Source organism: Candoia aspera, chromosome 1, assembly GCF_035149785.1.
Source record: "Candoia aspera isolate rCanAsp1 chromosome 1, rCanAsp1.hap2, whole genome shotgun sequence".
NCBI classification, from domain to species: Eukaryota; Metazoa; Chordata; class Lepidosauria; order Squamata; family Boidae; genus Candoia; species Candoia aspera.
Genome location: NC_086153.1, coordinates 19,351,902 through 19,373,736, shown reverse-complemented (window position 1 = coordinate 19,373,736; position 21,835 = coordinate 19,351,902). Strand labels below are relative to the sequence as shown.

At 43.0% G+C, this 21,835-nt stretch overlaps 2 protein-coding genes across 2 annotated transcripts; both read right to left on the bottom strand.

Annotated features, from left to right (window-relative positions):
- Positions 1–46: 46 nt before the first annotated feature.
- LOC134494375 (claudin-4-like) lies at positions 47–694 on the bottom strand. Its single transcript, XM_063299552.1, has one exon. It carries the CDS (start codon positions 692–694, stop codon positions 47–49), a length of 648 nt encoding a protein of 215 aa, XP_063155622.1.
- Positions 695–6,384: 5,690 nt separating this feature from the next.
- On the bottom strand, positions 6,385–7,575 carry LOC134494294 (claudin-4-like). Its single transcript, XM_063299430.1, has one exon. The coding sequence runs from the start codon at positions 7,387–7,389 to the stop codon at positions 6,760–6,762; it is 630 nt and encodes a 209-aa protein (XP_063155500.1). The 5' UTR covers positions 7,390–7,575; the 3' UTR covers positions 6,385–6,759.
- Positions 7,576–21,835: the final 14,260 nt, after the last annotated feature.

Genomic DNA, 21,835 nt, shown 5'->3' with positions numbered 1-21,835 from the left:
TATTTCTCGAGGCTTGGAGTAAGGTTTTGGGCATTTCCCAGAAGAGTCATACATAGTCCTTGCGGGCATAGCTGCTTGAGGCAGGGTGTTTCCCTGCCCAGTATCTCATTGGATAGGATTTATTGCCCTCCTTAGGAGGAACAAAGCAACAGAGTGTGCCTCCGCCAAGCATCAGGAGGGCACTAGTTGCCCAACCTAGGTAGAGTGAAATACCCAGCTCTCGCTTCAGGGCCTCAGGCACAAGTGGGTTATAGAAGTTGCTGACAATGTTCCTTGCTGACCAGGAGACAGGAAAGAGGAGCGCTGCTCCAGCTAGGATGAACACCACACCAGCTATCATCAAAACTTTGGCCTTGGTACTTGGGTCCTCTATGAAGTGGGTGCACCTTGCTCCAGAGATGGCAATAAGGACAGCCAAGAAGGACGTGGCAATGGAGACCACCACCAAGGCACGGGCAGTTTGCAGGTCTGCTGGTAGGTCAAGTAGCAAGTCATAGACCTTACACGGCATCTGACCAGTGCTTTCATAAATGCAGTTCATCCACAGCCCCTCCCAGAAGACCTGTGCCACAATGATGTTGGATCCGATGAAAGCTGTCACCTTCCACAAGGGCAGGGCACAGGCCAAAATAGAGCCCAACCAGCCCAGGACAGACAGCGCCAGCCCAACCAGCTGCAGGGCCAGGGCTGTCATCACGCTCCCACCTGCTGGAAACAGAACCCTGATTGGTTAGGATGAAAGCAGCACCAATTAGCTATGACAAATTCAGGCAATCCACAAAAGGTATCTTAGTCTTATATGAGGATGGGGATGGAAAGTACACTGTGTTCTTCTGTCCCAAGAGCTAATATTTACAGATACATGAATCCAGATCAAGGTATGGACATTCTCAGAGAACTCCTTTTGTGCATATTAAACTATACATTCAACAAGTAAGAATGAAGGCAGGGAATTTCTGGACCCTGGGACCAGGAAACAGTGGAAATCCTCATCAATTGTTAGAAGGGCTATATATACTATTTCGGCTAGTATCCTGCCGAAACTCTCCTACCATTTCAAATACAATTGAGGCCATGCTGAATGCATGATTCAACTGCACATTCTAGGAAGCATAAATAGAACTGAAGGCTTGTGTAAGGTGTTAACGTGGATCTTGTGACTTAGACATGGCTTCCTTTCCTTTCCTTTCCTTTCAATTTTCTTTTCTTTTCTTCCTCTTTCTTTCTCCTGCTTTATTTTGCATGAATTAGGAAGTTTCTGGAAAAGTGAAACTGACCTGAACAAAGAACCAAGTCCTAAAACCCTCCTGTATTGTGTTTCAGGTAGGAGAGCTATTAGGCACTATTAAGAGTGCCCATTCTGGCTGTTGCAAATCCAGCTCTACAAAATTAATTACAGATGGATTTAGGAACTTGGGTTTTTCTATCTTTTTGAGCTGCTAGGCCACCATGAATGTGGTTATAAACATTAGGACAAAACAGCTGCATCATTTTACAAGGACAAACAAACTGGAACAACAACATGCAAAGTTCCTACACCTGATTATGATGCAGAGGGGTAGACTGAGTCTCCAAGCACAAGCCCACGCCCCCCACCACAAGCACATCCACTTTACTTTCTCATTCAAAAATCTCCCCAGGCCTTTCTTGTGCCTTATGCTCCCAGCAGGCAAGATTAACTCACTCCAGTTACTCATTCTTCTCTTTCAAGAAAAACCTGCAAGAAAAACACTTTCCTCTCGCACACACTCTCCCAGCATGGACAAACCACTCCAAACTCCCTCTGATTCCTTCTCTCTCCCATTCAGCTGTGCTTTCTAGACCTCGCCAATAAAAGAGGGCTGTCAATATGCTCCAGCAATGTACACTTTCCCCTTCTCATTCCAAGCTAGATTTTCCACTGCCTCCTCCTACTCCAGTGTTTTTCAAACTTGGGAACTTTAAGATGTGTGGACTTCAACTGGCTGGGGAATTCTTGGAGTTGAATTTGCCAAGTTTGAAAAACACTGTTCTACTCTTTTGTGTAGCACCCAGGGGCATCCCTAGGGTCCGCAGGAGCAATCCAAGTTCCCCCCATTCCTATGGGCAATGCACCATCATGGCCACCATCCTGCCTCTATAAACCATACTTCACAGTCATCCCTAGTAGCATCTGCTTTTTTACTCCCACTCCATCAACCCATCATATCATACTCAACTCTCCCCAAAGCCTCCCTCTTGCTGAGAAAATGAAGGAGAAGAGGGTTCATCTTCTGGGGGTGGGGGAGAGATAAGGGCAAATGGGACAGCCTTAGAGTAAAGTGCTGGCCTCACATCTACACACACCCCACCCTCGCCATCCTTACAGCTCAGAAGCAGCCAGTAGGGAATAAAGTTGGCTGGGGAGCAATTTTTTACCCTAGTCATGCCAATTTAGCCAAAAAATGAAATGAAATGAAATGAAAAATGAAAAAATACAGTAACAAATCACAGGTCTACAGGATACCTTGTGGGTGCAGAGGGGTGTATCTATAGGGAGTAATAGGACAGGAGGCCAAGTAGGCAATTTGACTCCCTCCCATTCATTAGTCTGCTAACATATTGGACACCCTTTGTCTTTCACCCCAAAATGAGACTCAGCGCAGGAGGTGCAGACCTTGGTAGGACTTAACTACCTCTGGACGATCTTCCATCACAGTTAACACAATGCAATATTTTGGGGTGTGAGGCAACTAGGCTAGTTCGTTTGCTTCCTGCTTGAAGGACTGGCTCTGGGTCACGGTTTACAGCAGGGCCTGCTGTGTAAACACTGGCCAGTAATTCGGAAGCCTGTTTTTCCAGCGGCCCCACCTGCCAAGCTGCTCTGTCTCCCTTTTCAGCGCCTCTGAACTGTGATGGAGCTGTTCTCTTATTGGGTGCCTTGAGATGTTCCTGCAACCAGAAGGAACAAACACCCTCCCTGCCCTGTCTGTTCCCCATCTAGAATCTGAGCCACAGATTTCTCTGCTGAGGATTTGGAAGATAGTCTTGGGGCAGGTACAGTCTCCCCATCCCAGCCCCCTACCTCTCCCACTTCATCTTGGAGCTGTTTTGTGGTTTTTCTCTCTGTGTTCAAGCACACTTTGGAGGGTGGATCTGTGTTGCATATACCAACATTCCTCGATTAGCACTCTCCAGATGTGCTGAGACTAAGATTTCCAGAACTCCCAACCAGTGTTTGACTGAGAATTTTGAGAGCTCTCCCAACTGGGGAGGCTGAGGTATATAGTATTGCTGTATCATTTCATGTGCTTTGCTATTCTCTTTTACTACTTTTATACTATTTTACTATTTTCATATGACTATATATATTTTTGGTATGTAAATACATTTTAAAATTGGTGTGCTGCCTGGAGATGCATGCCATGGCACGCCCCATATAACTTTGTTGAACAAATCAATTAATTATTCTCCTCAATTTGCAAAGTCCAGACAGTTCCTCACTCTGCTGTAGCCATAACTTCAGAACACAATGACTCACCTCTTCCTAAGGTATACTGATTGGAGTTTTTTAGCTAGGTTGAAAAAAAAACAATAACTTTGTTTGCACAACATAAGCAACTTAATTAATTCTGGCTATAAACTAACCAAAGAGGCTGGCTTTGTACAACTTGCTAAGCCATCAAGAATGCTAAGCAAGCTTAAAACTAAGCAAGCTTTGTACACCATGCAAAGACAGTCTATATCTTCAGCTAGTTGGGTTAAGCATGTAGTGTGAATCACCCCAAAACTGAAATCCTAGATCTATTTACCTGGGAGTAAGCCCCACTGAGTTAATTACTTGGATAATACATCTAACCCAAGTTAACAAAACACCATTACTATGTTCACATAGCATGATACATTTAAACACATAAGGCATTTTATGTTTTAATTTGATGGACTGGTTTATACAACACACTAAAATAATGACTAGTTGCCCCATACCATGCCGGATAACAAGCTGCCCTTCCCATTTTAGCTCATCTAATATGTTGTGCAAACTGATCGGATGTGTACAATTCATCTCTTAACTGTAGGAGGACAGATAACATGATAGAAGCATATTAACTCTGAAAAGGTGATTAACAATCAGTTTCCAGCTGGACAACTGCAAATGTTTATTGTACACCGTGCATAAACTGTGTATGGATCTCACTTCTATTAGATGTACTCTAGTAGCAGACACTTGTTTGTGGTAGGGCCATCTAATCTGGGTTACAAAAATCTGGACAGCCACTAGATGGCACCATATGATAGCTCTTTGCTGCCAAATCATGGTGGTCTGGAATGTTGGAGCCCAAATCTTGGTTACCTTGGTTTTCAAGTTTTATAAAGACAAATTAGCAGAAGACCAGTGGGAGGATGAGTTTTACAGTGGCTATTAGCCAAGATATCAAAAAGAGAACTTCTGGGTGTTGAGGAAGTCAGATCTAAATTACAGATGGTAGAGAGCTACGGAAAGAGCTGAGTTGCACTCATGATCTGCTTCGGAGTTTCTCTGCAAGAGTCTGGCTGGCCCTATAGGAACTAATGTGGTGGAATCAATAGACCTTTTGTCTGATCCAGCAAAAAGCTTTAAGAGCCATAACCAAGTTTTCTATACTTTGAGGCAACTTACCACCCAGCAGAAATTCATTTCAAAGGGATCAATAATGGATAGCAGTAAAAAATAATCAGTTGATAGGACAAACCCCTGATTCCCCTCCTTCTCCAATGCATAATTAATAGCCCAAAGTTTTGGCAAGGTAACCAAGCATCTGATCATTTCACTAACCAAATGCATAGGAAAATGTGCCTGAATGATAACAAAGGACAGACGCAAAATAAAACTGTGCTGTATAGATACATCGAATTCAAAGAAAGACCAGAGAGGCGCACATGAAAAATTCTAACTTTTTTTTTTTTGGTTATGATTAAAATATTTATAAGCTGCTTTTCCACAAGCTCAAAGCAGTTGACAAACAGTAACATCTCACAAATAAAATATTAAACAACAGTTCTAATAATGTAAGAATTCACTCTTCCCTTTCTTTCTTCAGCATCCCTGCAAGGAAGGAACAAGCCTGTAACACTTCTGGGCTCTGAAAATGGTGCATTTGTCAAAGGAGAGCTACACACCCATCTGGAAAGCTTGACAAAATCTTATTGGGAAGGTAATTCATTTTAAATGGTAGTCTGACAGTCCATTAAATAATAAGAACAATAATAAAAGCTGACTACTGTCAGAGAAGACACTTTGCCTGTGCCCAGAGACACTTTTCTTTATTTCGTAAGCACCTGGATTAAGCCCTGCTATTCAAAATTAGTTGAGGTTAATCTTCCAAAGAGCCAGCTTCAAATCCAGCCCTGAATGGAAGAAAGGTGGAAATACATCATTTTTAATACACTTGATCTTATTTAACACCAGCCCATCATTCCCAATTTACCCAACTGGAAATGGGGACACTCCGCACTCTCTCAGTAGTATTTGGAGACTACTTTGTACATGAGCAGAAATGCCATCTTGGTAGCCAGTCTCAAAATGTTTTTAGATTATCCCTCCCTCAGATTAGATGCACAACTGCATCCCAGTATTCAAAACTGGTTTGAGGGCTTACTCTGGGTTTAAATTAAATTGTGCAAGAGATAAAAGCTGTGTTGTTGTTATTCAGTCTTTTCCCTGTATTGCAGAACTTAAATTCCTTATCATGTCTCTGAAGACCTTGAACAAACGTGGACTGCTTCTCCTTTCTCCACTCAGTGTCTGACAACCCAGAAACTAATTACCCCTCAGTTTGAGCTGCCTTTTCCTAGACCACTGTTTCCCAACCTTGGCAACTTGAAGATGTGTAGACTTCAACTTCCAGAATTCCCCAGCCAGCAAGGCTGGCTGGGGAATTCTGGGAGTTGGAGTCCACACATCTTCAAGCTGCCAAAGTTGAGAAACACTGTCCTAGATCTCCACAGACAGCCACCTAGATGCATTTCTGCTTTATCATTGCATCCTTCTTTAAGAGTTTACAGCAGTCCGGGTCTATCTCTTTACAAGTAACAATGCTTGGCTTTAGGAGGATAAGAGAATGGGGGCCTTCACAGAGAGCTTCCCATTTCACATTGGTATCAAAACACCCACAATAGAGATTGCAAATAATGGAACACTCAGTCATGGAAAGAAAGCCAGAAACCAAACTTGAATGACATTAAGAGTCTCTGTCACCCAGATTTCCAAACACCAAGAGAGGGACAGCATTTAGAGGGGTCTTACACCCATCCTCCCCACCTCCACCATGACCTTTCTTGCCACTATTACATACCAGGTCTACATCTACCACCAAATTCTTCTAGCCAAATCTCAAAGGTGTCAGGAACCCCAGCCAGCCCCCACCCCACTCCAAGCTTCCCTGTTGCTGCTGCACTCCACTTGAGCCTCCACTTCAGCAATCTTTCTCCCACTTGTCAGTCGAGCTGAGCAGGCTAAGATCCTGGGGAGTCTGAAGGTGACTAGTCTTCCATCAATGTCACAGAAGCCAGTTTTCAGTTTAATTTGGATGGGAGCAGCTGTCAGACTCTGGCTCTTGAGAGATGTTTGTTCAAACAGGTGAACGCAGGACATCAATCCCTGCTTCCCAAATCCAGACGAAATATGCCAGGGCTCCTGCCGCTGCGCCAAGTCCACAGGATGGAAAAGGAGGGTCCCTCCTCACATTCAAGTCTACTTAGTCCCTAACTGCCTCCTCTGTGGTGCAAAGTCTCCAGGCCAAGGTGGGGAGGAAGAATGGCTTAGACATAGTTGCTGGCTGGCATTGATTGAGCTGCTGTGTACTTTGTCGAATAGGGTTTCTCGGGTCTGGGGGGGCAGTTGCAACACAGTAGCCCTCCTCCAATGAGCAGCAGGCCACAGGAGGCCCAGCCAATGTAGAGAGAAGCACCCAGTTCCCGCTTTCGGCTGTCTGGGACCATGGGGTTGTAGAAGTCTCGTATGATGTTGTTTGCCGTCCAGCAGAGCGGAATGAGAAGCATGATGCTGGAGAGGATGAAAATAATTCCAGCGACTATCATCACCTTCGCTTTGGTAGCTTCGTCTTCCACACAGTTGGTGCACTTTCCTCCGATGATGGAGAAGAAGATGCCAACGATAGCCAGCACGATGGCAATGACCACCAGCGCCCGAGCAGCCTGCATGTCCACCACCAATGCCAACATAGACTCGTAGACCTTGCATTGCATCTGTCCTGTGCTCTGGACCACACATTCCATCCACAGGCCCTCCCAAATAATTTGGGCCACCACGATGTTGTTGCCTATAAAGGCTGTCACCCTCCACATGGGCAACCCACAACAGAGGATGGTGCCTAGCCAGCCGAGCACTGACAAGGCAATGCCCAAGACTTGCATCCCCATGGAGGCCATGGTGCTCTCCTCCTGCTTCTTGGTGCACCTCAGCTGAGGAGGCAAAGTTAAAAAAAAAGACCAAAAACAGAAGACTGCAACAGAAGATGGTACAATACTAGTGAGGTGCAGGTGGCAAATTTGGGGAAATTATAGGCTGCGGTGGTGGGTGGAGTTTTACAGAGGCCACCCAGTCTGTACAGACAGGGAGGCTCAAACCTGTTCCCCAAGATTCCTTCTCCTCCTCCTCCTCCTCTTTGAAGAGGGATTGTCATCCCAGCAGAAGTGAGTTTCTCCAATCCTGTCTCATCAATAAATCCCAGCCAGGAAGGAAGTTACAGCCTGGGATGAGAAGCAAAGAGTCAGAACGGAAGGTTTCCCCATCTTGTTCTTTGTCAAAGCCTTTCTAAGCTGATCCAAATGTCTCATCCTTACTAAGAGCATAGGAATTGCTCTGAAAGTCTAAACCAGCATTCCTTCTAGCTCAACTTCCTGTTTCCAACCGTGATTGGCCAGATGCTTCAGGGCAATGCAGAAGGAAGTCTTGCGCTGATGAGATTAAAGGCCCACTAGTTCTAGACAAAGAGATTCCAGTCAATTATCCTAACCTGGCGGCCATCAATAGAACCACAAGTCAGTTCCCTTTGCAAATCTTCTTTCTGCTACAGGTCGCAGCATCACAAACTGTTGCAAGGAGGAGGAGGAGGAGGATTTGCTCACCTTTCTCTGAAAAGACAAGGCTATTCACATAGGAATCCCTACCATTTTCCCCACAACAACTTTTTGAGGTAGGTTGGAATGGGAGGAACTGACCCAGCGTCACTTAGTGATCTCCATGGTCAAGAGGAGACTCCATCTTGGCTCTCCTTAATCCAAGTCCAGCACTGTGGTGCTTGCCTTTAGGATGCCCTTGAAGTGAACAGTTGTTCTCTAGTCTCCACCCAGTACAATCCTGTTCAGCACGGAAGCATTCTTCCCCTCTCACACCCTCCTTTGCAATTCAGAAAGGACGGTCCTGCTTCAGGCGCTGCTTCCAGTCAGACCGCTGTGAGGGCATCCATAGATGATCACCTCACCTTTTGAGGATGTGATGACCACAAGCGGCTGGGCTACACCCCTGAGAGCACCAAACTGGTTGAGCAGCAAAGATTGCAACACCACAAGTCTTGTGGAAATAGAGGGGGAGCAATTAGAGGCAGGTTTCAGTCCACAACAGCATTATTCTCTCACAAATGTGTTTAGGATGACAATCTGAGTCTTCATGAGAATCTTTTGAGGGAATTAACTTCAGCTTTTGTGCAAGGCAAGAGTCACTTTGTTCTTTTCACCCAGATTTCACAAAAGGAACATACGCATGGTATTGTCACTTGTGAGTAGTACAAACAGGGTGAAATGAATAGATTTCTCAACAGCTCGCGTGGAAAGTTTCAAGCAGGAACTGATCAAGCTCGTACAACATTGCTGTTCTTTTTTCAGCATGTGCTTCAGGTGTTTTGCCTTGGAAGAAAGTGTGGAGGCTAAATTGATGGGTTCCCACAATGCAGCCAACTGTAAAGCCCTTCACCTTGTTTGCATATGTCATGTGTGTGACACACACATAAAACAAGTAGGGCTTGATCGTTTTGTCATGGCCATCATCTTGACTTTTTTGACTCCCCCCTGCAGACATCTCTGTGTTGCCCAAATAAGGCCCTTAAAGAGCGCAGTTTACTTCTACATGATGTGCAAAAAGAATCTGTCCCTTTTGCTGAAAAATCCAGTCATTTTAAAATTGGGTAATATCATTTACATCATCATGGGGCTATCAGAGTATTTTGCCAGGACCTGCCTCTCTTTGGCCTGGGAATAACCTTGGATTATCTCAGAGCCAAACTACTTACTACAGTAGTGGGAAATCTGTAGAATTATGGTGTTCCATGGAAAAGCAATACCTTAGGAATCACATTAGGTAAAGCAGATAAGTGGCATGGTGCTGATGGGTGCTTGGGGGGCAGAAGTTGACTATCCCATCCACCAAGGTTGCTTTCCCAGTCAGACCTTTATTTAATGTTGTTTATGAGCTGTAACATCAAGAAATCAGCAGAAGAATCTTCTCTGACATAATTTGTATTTTGATCCTCAGCTTCCTTCTTCTCCTGCAATCAGGGATGATCTTCAGTTTTTTCCAATCTTTCTTTCTATGATCCTTTGATCTTAATCAAAAGATCAAGAAATGATATCCAACAGCTTTCATTTTACCAAATTAATGGGGAAAAAGTAAGTTTAAACCAACAGTACCTAACAGGGTTCCCATGAACACAATCTACTGACAGACTCACTGCCCTCTGGTAGAAAAACAATATAATTCATTATTATTATTTAATTAAAATTAAATGGGATGTCAGTATTTAGGAAACTTTGCTAGTGTCTAATAATATGTTTATTTCTAAAAGTACCTCTAGGCCTCATATAGCCCGCTAGGCATTCTAGAAAAACAAAAATGGATGGGAGGTGGCTGTAACCCAGAGCTTTGCTTGAATGTGTGCCCACAAATATAGGAAAAAGTCAAAGACTGTATTCACACGACATACTTAATCAGGATAGTTAAAGACTAGAGGCTGAATTCCTGCAACATACAAAGCTTGGTTGGCATTAACTTTCTCTGTGTGCCTGTGGCTTAGCATGTTTTGTAAACTCAGTTCATTTGGTAAGTTTAGAATTCAGTATCTGAACCCACCCTCATGGGTTATGCCATAACTAGGCTAAGCATGTTGCAGACTGAGAGTTTGTAACTTCCCTGGTGACTGTTTCCCCCTTTACTCATGCCATTTTTGTAAACAGGCAAGCTTCCCAGTCACTCTCATGGCTTTTAACAGCTGTTTTATAAGGCAGCATGCAATGTGCTGTCAAATCCCAAGTGTATCTTCTTATTCAAGAAAATGGCCTACTCCAGCTTAAAATCTTTCTTCCACTTCATATCATAGCCTGGAGTCCAAATGAACATGGTAAGGATGAGCAGGGGATGATTAATATCATACACATCTTGACATCTTTCATGTGATGAGCTTATGAATTTTTAAACATCATCATGGCTTCTATCAAACATCTAGGCCAGTGCTTCTCAACCTCAGCAACTGTAAGGTGTGTGGACTTCAACTCCTAGAATTCTAGGAGTTGAAGTCCACACACCTTAAAGTTGTCAAGTTTGAAAAACACTGTCCCATATCAATGCAATATTTACTGTAAATATGCGAAGACTGTGCTTGCCTGTGCTAAGAAAAGGCTAACTATTCCCCCAGCTCCTTTATTTTCCCAACAAAACTCCATCTGCACATCTGTGCCGGGGTGGGGGCAGAATAAAGCATAAGCTCCACTGGAGTTGCTGCAGGTGCAGCTCTGCTTAGCAACTAATCAGGATGCCCATCTTGATTTCCTGGAGGACTTATGGCTGAGCCATTCCAGCACTGCAAAAGTGATAAGCCATGTTGTAGCCCTTTAGATGTTTCTCTCCACCCAGCATCCCTTACCACGTTGCCTGGGGTTGTAATTCAGGAACCTCTAGAAACTCACATATGCTCCACTTGTATATCATTGCCAAGAAAACCATATGGCCACCATGAGGAATTGAGCTGGACTTAGGAAATCTTTATCTTTAAGCTGCTTATTCAGGACCAAGACACAGCAATATGTTGTTGCTAGAAAAAAAAATCCTTTCCTTTGACCCCAAGGATTACTAATCTGAACAGGAAACTGGAAGACCACATCCTTCTTTTAAAACAGCACCAAAGCACTTATCGTAGGACCATAGAAGCATTGGATTGAAAGGGATCTTAGAGGTCTTCCAGTCCAATTCCCACACAGGGCAGGAATCCACAGACCATCACAGGCAAATTTTAGAGATCAAAGCACTGCACAGCCCTAGAAAAATTTAATGGCAAGAGCAGTTTGAGAGTGGAATCAATGACCCAGAATGCTGGTGGACATATTCAGACAAAGGCAAAATAGCCCTCTGTCTGGAACACTTTAATTTGGATTCTGCAGTTCAATAAGGTTGGGCTCAGTTGCTTCCAAAGCCCTTTCCACTCTAGTATTCTATACCTGCATTCATGTAACAGACTTAATCTAGTTACTGAATCAATCCATTTTCTTGGTTTCTATAATACAGTGAACCATGACATTGGTTAGGTGCACTGAGTATTCTGCATTTGTACCCCAGCCACAAGAAACAAACCAAGGTTAAGACCAACTAACCTTGGCATGTTGAGGGTATACAGCTGCTGTTCTTTAACTAATCTGGGTAAGGGTGTGGCATGCATACAGCCTTAGTATATAGCCTGAGTCCATTCAGTTTATTGACACAGAATCATATCACACATGTACTAATGAATGAGCAGTGATGACTGAGGACCACCAACCAAAGCATATCAACACAGGGTACCTCCTCCCAGTCATATTCCAAAGGGAAGGGAAACTGAGAACAGAGATTTGGGAGTTGTGGGTAGGGATATTGAGGGAAGGTTAGAGTTCTAGCCCTGGAAAACTTCCATCTGTCAGAATGATCGCTTTATGGGTGTATATTTAATTCCAGGGAAGGCAAGGATTAACAACCTATTGATACACATTGTAATAGTCGTGGAATCTGTTTACAACCCATTTTAAGTTATTTAATCAAAATTAATTCAATTCTTTGTTTAAATGTTTACAACGTGACTGTGCTGTTCTTTATCTTCCCATGTTCCATCTAGTCATGTTACCTCATCTATAAAGAAATAAAGGAGAAAACAACAAACTTCCAGACTGGGAAAGGGTTTGATGGCAGCTGCAAAAGCAATAGATTATTTGAGGTTAAAAGGAGCTAGCTTGCTTGCTTGCTTGCTTGCTTGCTTGCTTGCTTGCTTGCTTGCTTGCTTGCTACAATTTATCTACTGTTGCTTCAATCCTCATATACTTTAGGGAATTTAAAGAACAAAAAGAATCAAAATTACATTTTAAAATCTCAATAACAAAAACATAATAAGTAATATCATATAATAAGAAAAATATAGACACATGCATATAGGAAGGAAGGAAGGAAGGAAGGAAGGAAGGAAGGAAGGAAGGAAGGAAGGAAGGAAGGAAGATATTAGAGACCCCCACAGCAGGGAGGAAGTGCAACCACGGACCTTGCTCCATCCTTCTCCAACCAGCCTTCTTCCAAATGTATAAAAAAGATAATTCTCAGAATTCCCAGCCAGGTTGGAAAAGTATGGCATAAATCCAAAACAATTAAATAATAATAATAATAATAATAATTTATATGCCACTCGACTCCCAGCAACATACTAGATCCTGTTAGTGCTACTTAGCACAAAATTTCCCCCATTAGTTGAAAACAGGATTTAAAACAAAGCCTCCACCTAACCAGTAATAAAATGCCATGCTATACTCCAAGCTGAAAAATCCAAGGGAGATATACCTGAAATGCTGGCTGGCAACCATTTGGGAAGGAGATCACAGAAGGTCACTGGACAGAGTCAAAAGACAAAGGGTGGGAATTCAAGCTAAGCTGTCAACCATGGTATTGCCTGTTGGAATTATCAGGGGTCAACTCAGCATTGTCTCATAAGCATAAGGGGATCTTTCTAGGAACACATCTCTATTGTGCTTGTGGGATGTCACATGAGTCACCTGATTTCCACTTCCTCCACCTTCTTGGGTTTGGGGATTAACAATCTCCATTACCTCTTGGGCACACCTGCAAGCAGGAGGTGCTGCAGAATGTAGCTCTCATCTCGCTTGCACGCAGACTTTCTATTTCCATAGAAAGTGGCTACAAAGAACCAGTGATAAATAAGTGCTTTCTACTATAAGACTGAATTTTATTTCTGAATGTAATTAAGCTTAATGTGCAAGTTTTTGGTTCACGCTTCTACTTTGCAAGATTGTTGTTAGCTGCTTGGAGTTCTGTTATTAACCTTTAAAAACTCCATCATTGCCTACCATGGGCTAAAATAAAATGAGCATTTTAGCTTATTTGCTGCTCTCTAATAGAAAACAAACTCTAAAAACCAGTTGCATGTTTGCATCCCTTATCTGAAATAGCAAATATACTGCATTCATTTTAGGAATGTACAATTGCAGTTGTTTCTGGCATGATCAGGTATCATATTTCAGTGCAGGAATGTGTACAAGCAGCTGAGTCTCCCCCCACCCCACCCCAAGCAGGGAAGCGCAGAAAAGGACCGGTTGCTCTTTGTCCTTCATCTCTGACCAAAATGCCAGGAAAGATTTGCACAGGCCATTTCCAGTCATGGCCCTGCCACTAAGGAGCTTGTGATGGTGAATGGGTTTCTCTGAAATGGGATGGTAGTACTTTCCCATCCCTATTTCCACCACTCCACTTTTCTTCCTTTTATGCTACCATATCCAAGTAGATTTGTTTTAACCTGAAAAAAATCTAACCTCATCCTCTTGCTTCTTGAAGCCCCAAATTGCAAGCTGTATGCACATGTCAGGCATCATAGGAACTGTCTTAAGCATCCTTGTCAGACAAAAAGGCAGGCTAGACTTCTACACAATAATTACAACAATTTGATGTTCAGCAGTGAGAACATGGAATTTCAGAAGGAGTACACTTCAAGGCACTCTTACGTTCATCTGGCATTCACAATAAGCACCACTTCAGGGTGACTCTGGCTTCATATTTTAATTAGGGCTTTCCATCAATAAAAGCAGGGAACGCAACTTCTGTCCAACAGTTCAAGGACTGCAACAAGTGTTGTGCAGCATGTTGTGGCTGCACTCCAAAGGTGGGCACAAATAGGCCAGGCCTACGTTCAGGAGTGTCTGGCAGGGTCAAAAAAGTCAAGATGGCATCTGCAATAATATTATTGATCGCTTTAAAATTATCACTGCCACCCAGTTAAAAAATAAAAAAAATAAAAACCAGCTCTGAAAATTTCAGCTCTGTTCATCCTGGGGAGCAACAAGTGCCTTAGATTAGTGTTTTTCAACCTTGGCAACTTTAAGACGTGTGGATTTCAACTCCCAGAATTCCCCAAGCAGCATTTTGGGAGTCAGGCTACCAGTTTTCTAGCTTAGAGCATTGTATGAACCCAGCCATATTTGATTTACAGTATTCAAAACTTGGTTAAACAAAAATGGTGTAGCTGCTAAGTCTGATGTGCAAATCAGACCACTGAAAAGAAAGCAATGCGTATTCACAGAGACTCACATGTCTGTTTTTCAGAACACCCCTGCTGTGTTCGGCTGGGAATTTTAACAGGTAAATAGGTTCTGTAAGGGTCTTCGAGGCATAAGGCATCCAGATGCTCCTTAACCACCACACCCAAATGCAAAATAGGGCCACCATTTTTGTCCTCAGTAACTGTGGAGCAGCTGATCCTGGCAGGCTCTTGCAGTTCCTGCACGGTTCTTTTGTACCCCTGAATTAAAGCAATTAAGAGGCTTAAGAAATTTGGCATCAAAATAACACCAAGCACCAGCCTTGAGCATCAGACTTATTTGCCACAATGTCTTTAAGCCTCAGAAAGGTCCTCTTGGTTCCTAGTGTGGTGGAAAAACTCCCTTCTAAAGAAAGCCAAATGATTGGAGAATAAAATTCCAAATAAAACCAGTTTCTTTATTCAGCTAGCAAAGAAACACAATGATCATCAGGCTTCCAGCAAGCAAGGCCAGGTTAGAATGGTGGGCAGAAAGTTACCACATGGAGGGGTTTCTTCCCCTCCACTGGAGGTTTTCGAACAGAGGCTAGACAGTCATCAGTGAACTTTGCAGTGTGCAGGGGGTTGGACTTGCTGACCGCTTAGGTCCCATCCAACTGTATGATTCTACGTTAGGGCAACACAAATCTTATATAGGTCCCATCACATTACATCATATTCTGAGGGGTACACACTATTGAACAATTGTTTCACAATCATCAAGGTAAGGAAGTAGAAGGTGTCATATTTTGAGGTGGGGCGGCTGCTGGCTTGGAGAAGAGAAATCACAACACATTGGCCGTAGCTTATCAAAGGTACAGAGGCTACATAAATCACCCTTCCATGCTATTGTAACAGCGTGACACTTCTTGTTCTCTAAACATGGGACAGCCTGAATGATCTTTATCCTTCAGTTGAGAACATTTACTACTATTTATGTTTCAAAGCTTCCTTTGGGCACAGGGAAGTTGTTACAGTACACAGTAAAAAAAATAAAATATGGGTCTTACCAGTGTCATGACGCTTTGTTACTGCCTGGCAGTTTGACTTTGCTTACGTATGAGGTGAGAAGGAAGCTGCGTGGCAAAGAAAGCAGTTTCATTTAGGGTTGCCGAGTATTGCAGCTTTCTAAGTTCTATGCAATTTTACAAAATTTATTGGGTATGCCTTCTAATAGCATACTACTATACTAGTTTGCCCTCTGGTAGATTGGTGTTTTGTGACTGTTCATGCCTGTCCTGGAAGCCAGGGGTGTCCACAGGGTATGGTCAAAATCGTCAAGATGACAGCTGTGGCACACATAGAAAACGGGCAAAGCTTTGATTGCCCTGTCGCAATCACCATTTTGACTTCTTTGGCCATACTCTCTAATGGAAGCCACTTTGTCAATAGACAAGTTTCCTGTGTCAGCCGTTTTGTGAACACAACCAGCGCAGTTTTCAAAAAACTTAATGTCCCTCTAACCCCAAAAAGTTTCCTACTGCTACCTTCAATGTTTCTTCCCCTTTTATTTTTTTCTTTTATTCCCACCTGAAACTGTATTTTCCTCAGGTCGCACATTATGATATAGAGGACCTTTTAGGTTAATGGTGCTCTATAAATAACAATGATTTTATATTTTCACCTATATTTAGTATTTAAAGGATCCTAAACAGATCACAGCAAAGCATTTCAAGTTCTGAGTCTCACAAAACAAATGTAAACAATTCTTAAACCCATTTTTTTTAAAGGTCAAGTCAAGCTTCACAGATACATCCATTTAGTTTCCTGGAAATAGTATGGTAGTGTTTTACTTTTGGCCCAACCACATTTTTCATTGGTTTCCCATCTAACTGCTAACAAGGTGTAACTTTATTTAGCTTTTTGAGGTCAGACAATGTTAATCTACCATTATCAGTTAAAATCTCAGCTTAGCTTCTAGGTTGTCCCTGTATCCTATATAGATCATATATTTATACAGATAAGTAAAGTTTCATATTTACATTCAGAGTATCATGTGTACTCCCATGCCTAATTTAGATAGGGATAGATTTAAAAAGTGCAGGCAGTAGATAATCACAGTCTGACTCACTTGTTGACTCATTCATTTAAGAGTTTCACTGGGTGTTAAGATACTTCCCTAACAGTCAAGCTCAGACTTCAAACCCATATACAATATCAGCTGGAAATGACACATCTTTTCGAGTTTCTCCTGAAATGTGTACCACAATATCTTTGTCATAGAATCAATCAGCATAACAGGAGGATCTCACTCACGTATGTAAGAGACATAGAGACGTTGTTTCATACATAAAAAAGGAGGAGGATTTTGAGGTGGAAGCCAAGGCCATCTCACCCATTTTAATAGAATTGGGTGGTTCACATGCAACAGAATGGGTGGGTGTGTAAGGGAAATTCACTAATTTAACACTCCTGAGACTGGATTTGGAGAATGGTTCCTAGTGGCAGCCTGGAACAATTCTCCACGTGTACAATGCAAGCCAGTGTGTTAGTATTTCACTACAAGAAGTAATACATAGAAAAGGCAGAGGAACTAGGGACCAAATTGCCAATATTCACTGGATAATGGAAAAAGCCAGGGAGTTTCAGAAAAACATCTATTTCTGTTTTATTGACTATTCTAAAGCCTTTGACCGTGTGGACCATAACACATTGTGGCAAGTTCTTAGCGGTATGGGGATACCAAGTCATCTTGTCTGCCTCCTGAAGAATCTGTATAACAATCAAGTAGCAACAGTAAGAACAGGCCATGGAACAACGGACTGGTTTAAGATTGGGAAAGGAGTACGGCAGGGCTGTATACTCTCACCCTACCTATTCAACTTGTATGCAGAACACATCATGCAATGTGCTGGCCTTGAGGAATCCAAGGCTGGGGTTAAAATCGCTGGAAGAAACATTAACAATCTCAGATATGCAGATGATACCACTTTGATGGCTGAAAGCGAAGAGGAACTGAGGAGCCTTATGATGAAGGTGAAAGAAGAAAGTGCAAAAGCTGGCTTGCAGCTAAACCTCAAAAAAACCAAGATTATGGCAACAAGCTTGATTGATAACTGGCAAATAGAGGGAGAAATGTAGAAGCAGTGAAAGACTTCGTATTTCTCGGTGCAAAGATTACTGCAGATGCTGACTGCAGTCAGGAAATCAGAAGACGCTTAATCCTCGGGAGAAGAGCAATGACAAATCTCGATAAAATAGTTAAGAGCAGAGACATCACACTGACAACAAAGGTCCGCATAGTTAAAGCAATGGTATTCCTCATAGTAACATATGGCTGCGAGAGCTGGACCATAAGGAAGGCTGAGAGAAGGAAGATCGATGCTTTTGAACTGTGGTGTTGGAGGAAAATTCTGAGAGTGCCTTAGACTGCAAGAAGATCAAACCAGTCCATACTCCAGGAAATAAAGCCAGACTGCTCACTTGAGGGAACGATATTAAAGGCAAAACTGAAATACTTTGGCCACATAATGAGAAGACAGGACACCCTGGAGAAGGTGCTGATGCTAGGGAGAGTGGAAGGCAAAAGGAAGAGGGGGCTGATCAAGGGCAAGATGGATAGATGATATTCTAGAGGTGATGGATTCATCCCTGGGGGAGCTGGGGGTGTTGAGGACCAACAGGAAGCTCTGGCGTGGACTGGTCCATGAAGTCACGAAGAGTCGGAAGCGACTAAACAAATAAACAACAACAACAAGAAGTAAAAACCATCTCTTGCTAAAGAGTTATATTCTATTAAAGAAGTGGGGTTTGCGACAAAACATTGTGCACAAAATCTTTGGCTAAATGGTCTGTCCTATTCCATGGCTTGTTCTCTGAGCACACTCAGTCCTCATAATGTTTCTCCAGTGCTGACAGTGATGATGACAGCCCCTTAAATGACAATAGTACTGGATTATCCCACCCACTCGCTGATCCAGCCTCTGAAAACTGTGGGTTTTCCTACAAATATGCTAATATTCCAACCTGGTTTTCCATAGCCATCTTTTAGGAATAAGGACATAAATTCACTAGTGTTCTACGGTATGTCCTTTTCCAAAATGCATTCCACCCCCCTCTCTCTCACACACACACACACACACAAACATATTACAGTATGTTTGTCTTTCTTTGTCCAATAATCAGTAAATATTCTGGGACCTGTGAGCCTGCTCAGTCCTTCCATCAATCCCCCATGGTGGGAAACAATCAAAGAACTCCTTATACAGAAAGCTGCTTCAGTTTGGCAGCTTTGTGGAAATCCAAATATAGTCAGGCAAATTGATTTGCAGTACAGCTCAGGTCTGGCAAACTTAATGGGCAGAAATATTGGCAGGGAAATATTAAAATGGGGGAACTGGGAATAAGTCACTGAGGGTGGGGGGGGGGGGGCTGGTTCCTTTCAAGTGGGTTCCCAGCCTGCCTCTTGGGCACTGCATTTGACTCACAAAGGAATCTGATCTCTCCTGTTCACAGCCCAGAAACATGCTATCACTGCTCCAATTTGGAGCAGCTTAATTGGGCCCAAAGAGGGGACTGTTTGCTGAACATCTGGGATGTTCAAATAGCCTCTGCTTGACCTGGGAGGTGGGGGCAAAGAGAGGGGAGAGCCACTCACCTGCTGAGCTTGCATGCCTGCCAATGAGCAGTTGAACAATCAGGGAGATGGCGGACCGAGGGAAGAAGGAATGGGGTAGCTGCCAGGGGTCTCTGTGCATCAAATAAAGACACAGGACAAATTTCTTGAGAGGGAAGGCTGGGCCAGGCAGGTGGCCAGCAGAGGCGGGGAAGACATTGTGGAAAGCTGCAGAGATCAAGGCCAGGTGTATAAAATGCACCTGGAGCAAAAAGGATGTTAGAAGGGGGCTTGGGGTCTAGTTAGATATGACAGTACCACCAACTCTGTGAGAGGAAATGTCCATGCATTCAAGTACCTGGATAACTGAGAATAATCTCCTCTGAATCCCTGCCTGTTCAGCACTGCAATGGTTAACCTTGTTATGTGTCCATTCTGGAACAAGTAGACATTTCTGCCATCATAAGACTGATCTCTAAGTACCTTGTATCTGGCAGCAATCCTAAGATATCTTTTCTCTGGTAGCACGCAAACCTGAATTCTGTATAAATTACGCTGCTGCTCCTCTGGTTGTTTTTCTTACTAATCTGCATTAAACCAAGATTCACTGAAACTGGAATGCAGATTCTAACAGCAGCTCTGAAACTTCACCAACTGGATCAGAAAGTGATTACTGCTCTCTTACCATTTTGTCTCCAGCATCTAGAATCAGAAACAGACTGCCCCTATACATAACCAGTGATACAATATTTTCCTTGATCCCTCTTATCAGATACATTATCTTGGGTAGTGGCAACACCTAGCCAATCTTGCCTGATCATAAAGCTAAGCAGGACTCACCACTTGCACCTAACCATGATACAAACATAACCTGGCTGCTTCTTTTTTACATCATGTCCCTACGTTGTTGCCTTCATCTGCTGTAGTGTTTCCCCTCTTCTGACATCGTCCAAACACAGATCTGTTGTAAAATCTGTTAGGCTTTGTCACTTATAACCTTGGAGGAGTGCAGTGATTTGGAACAGGAGCAATACAGGCAGGACTGGGACCAGCAAATTTCACTCTGGTATAATTTTCTGTTGAATTGAGCCTCCTTCACATAGTGGCACAAACATGTCCTGGTAACCCATCCTCATTGCATCTCATCGCCATCCCACAGCTTAAAGTCAACTTCAGCTAATCCAATTTTAAAGTACTAATTACCCTGTTCTTCTGACACTATTCTCCAACTGTTTCTGCCTGCCTGGTACATTTGGGCAGAGTGGGTACACTCCAAGTCCCTTCACTTATATATTGCCATCTTGTGGGATCGAGGAAATGTGCCTTCTCTGCTGAGGCCCCTGCCCTCTGGAACAGCGTCCCCTAGAGGTACATTTGGCACCCGCTCTCCTGGAGTGTTGGAAGTCCTGGCAAATCCAGCATGCCTCATTAGCTGCTCTAGGATGCAAACTCTCCATGCTATTGAGGAAGCTGTTTGTTGCTCTGCTCCATTTCAGTGGTTCTAGCAGGCCACTAAATGGCTTCATGGAGTTCCAGAAAGCCCTTAAGACTTGGCTCTGTTCCCAGGCTGGGGTTAATGCATTCATTGATGTATTGGTGGGGTCCTTGTGGTATCCAACAGAAGAGAATATCTGTAACTCAGGATTGAATTGTGGCGTTCTTGGTGCTCTCTGGAGTTGTTTGTTTGCTTGCAGACATTTCATTACCCAACTAGGTAACATCATCAGCACAACACTGTCTCACTGATGGTGTTACCTAGTTGGGTAAAGAAACATCTGCAAGCAAACAACCAAGCTCAAAGAGCACAATGAATTCCCCTGTGAATTTTTTGTACAGTTTTGTATCTTCTAGTTGTTTTAATCCAGGATGCCTTTTTTTTTCTTCCCAGTGTTTTCCCCACAGGTTCAGGGTCTGCTTTTTCAGAGCAACCAAATGTTGATCTGTTGGTTAGGAATTAACTGACTGGCTTGTCACCCAAACCTGATGTCATGGGCTGAGAGAGTGACCAGCCTAGCCAGCTTTCATGCCTAAGGCAGGACTAGAACCCACAGTCTCCTGGTTTCTAGCCTGAAGCCTTAACAACTAGGCCAAGGATGCCTATTTACGTGGGTTTAAACTGTTTTAGTTGTTTTTACTGGTTTTGGAGTTTTTTCCTGAATTTTGTAAGCTGCCCAGAATCTTCTGGAGTGGGCGGCCATAATAAATCTAATACATTAAATTTAAATTAAATTATTGTTGCTAAGGATATAACTAGGTCATTTTTCTATTTCTGTCTATAAAACTTAAGTTAATAACAATAATAGTTTTAAAAACCTAGGTCATTTCATCAACAATGTGATTGTTGACATGGTATGAGGTCTGTTCAGCATTTATGGGCCATTTTAGGCTGCTGCAAACACACTCCTCACTCTGATTATTGGTTACTGTGTTCTGACATTTTGTTTTGAGCCATAAGAAAAACTGGACACCAGACTTCTGAAGCACTTCCCCCAGTGCCTTACATGAAAAGATTTAGCACTCTTTGGTGAAAGAATAGTCCCTCACTACACAGAAGGTCAATTTCAACCAGGAAGCATTGTAAGAAGAGAGCCTGTTAGTCTACAGCAGTGTTTCCTTGCTGGCTGGGGAATTCTGGGAGTTGAAGTCCACACCTCTTAAAGTTGCCAAGGTTGAGAAACACTGGAGCAGATGGTGCTACAGATCTGTCTGTCTGTCTGACTAATTTCTGGAT

Coding starts and splice junctions, on each gene's coding strand:
- LOC134494375 (XM_063299552.1), bottom strand. CDS start 694: ATGACAGCCCTGGCCCTGCAGCTGGTTGGGCTGGCGCTGTCTGTCCTG.
- LOC134494294 (XM_063299430.1), bottom strand. CDS start 7,389: ATGGCCTCCATGGGGATGCAAGTCTTGGGCATTGCCTTGTCAGTGCTC.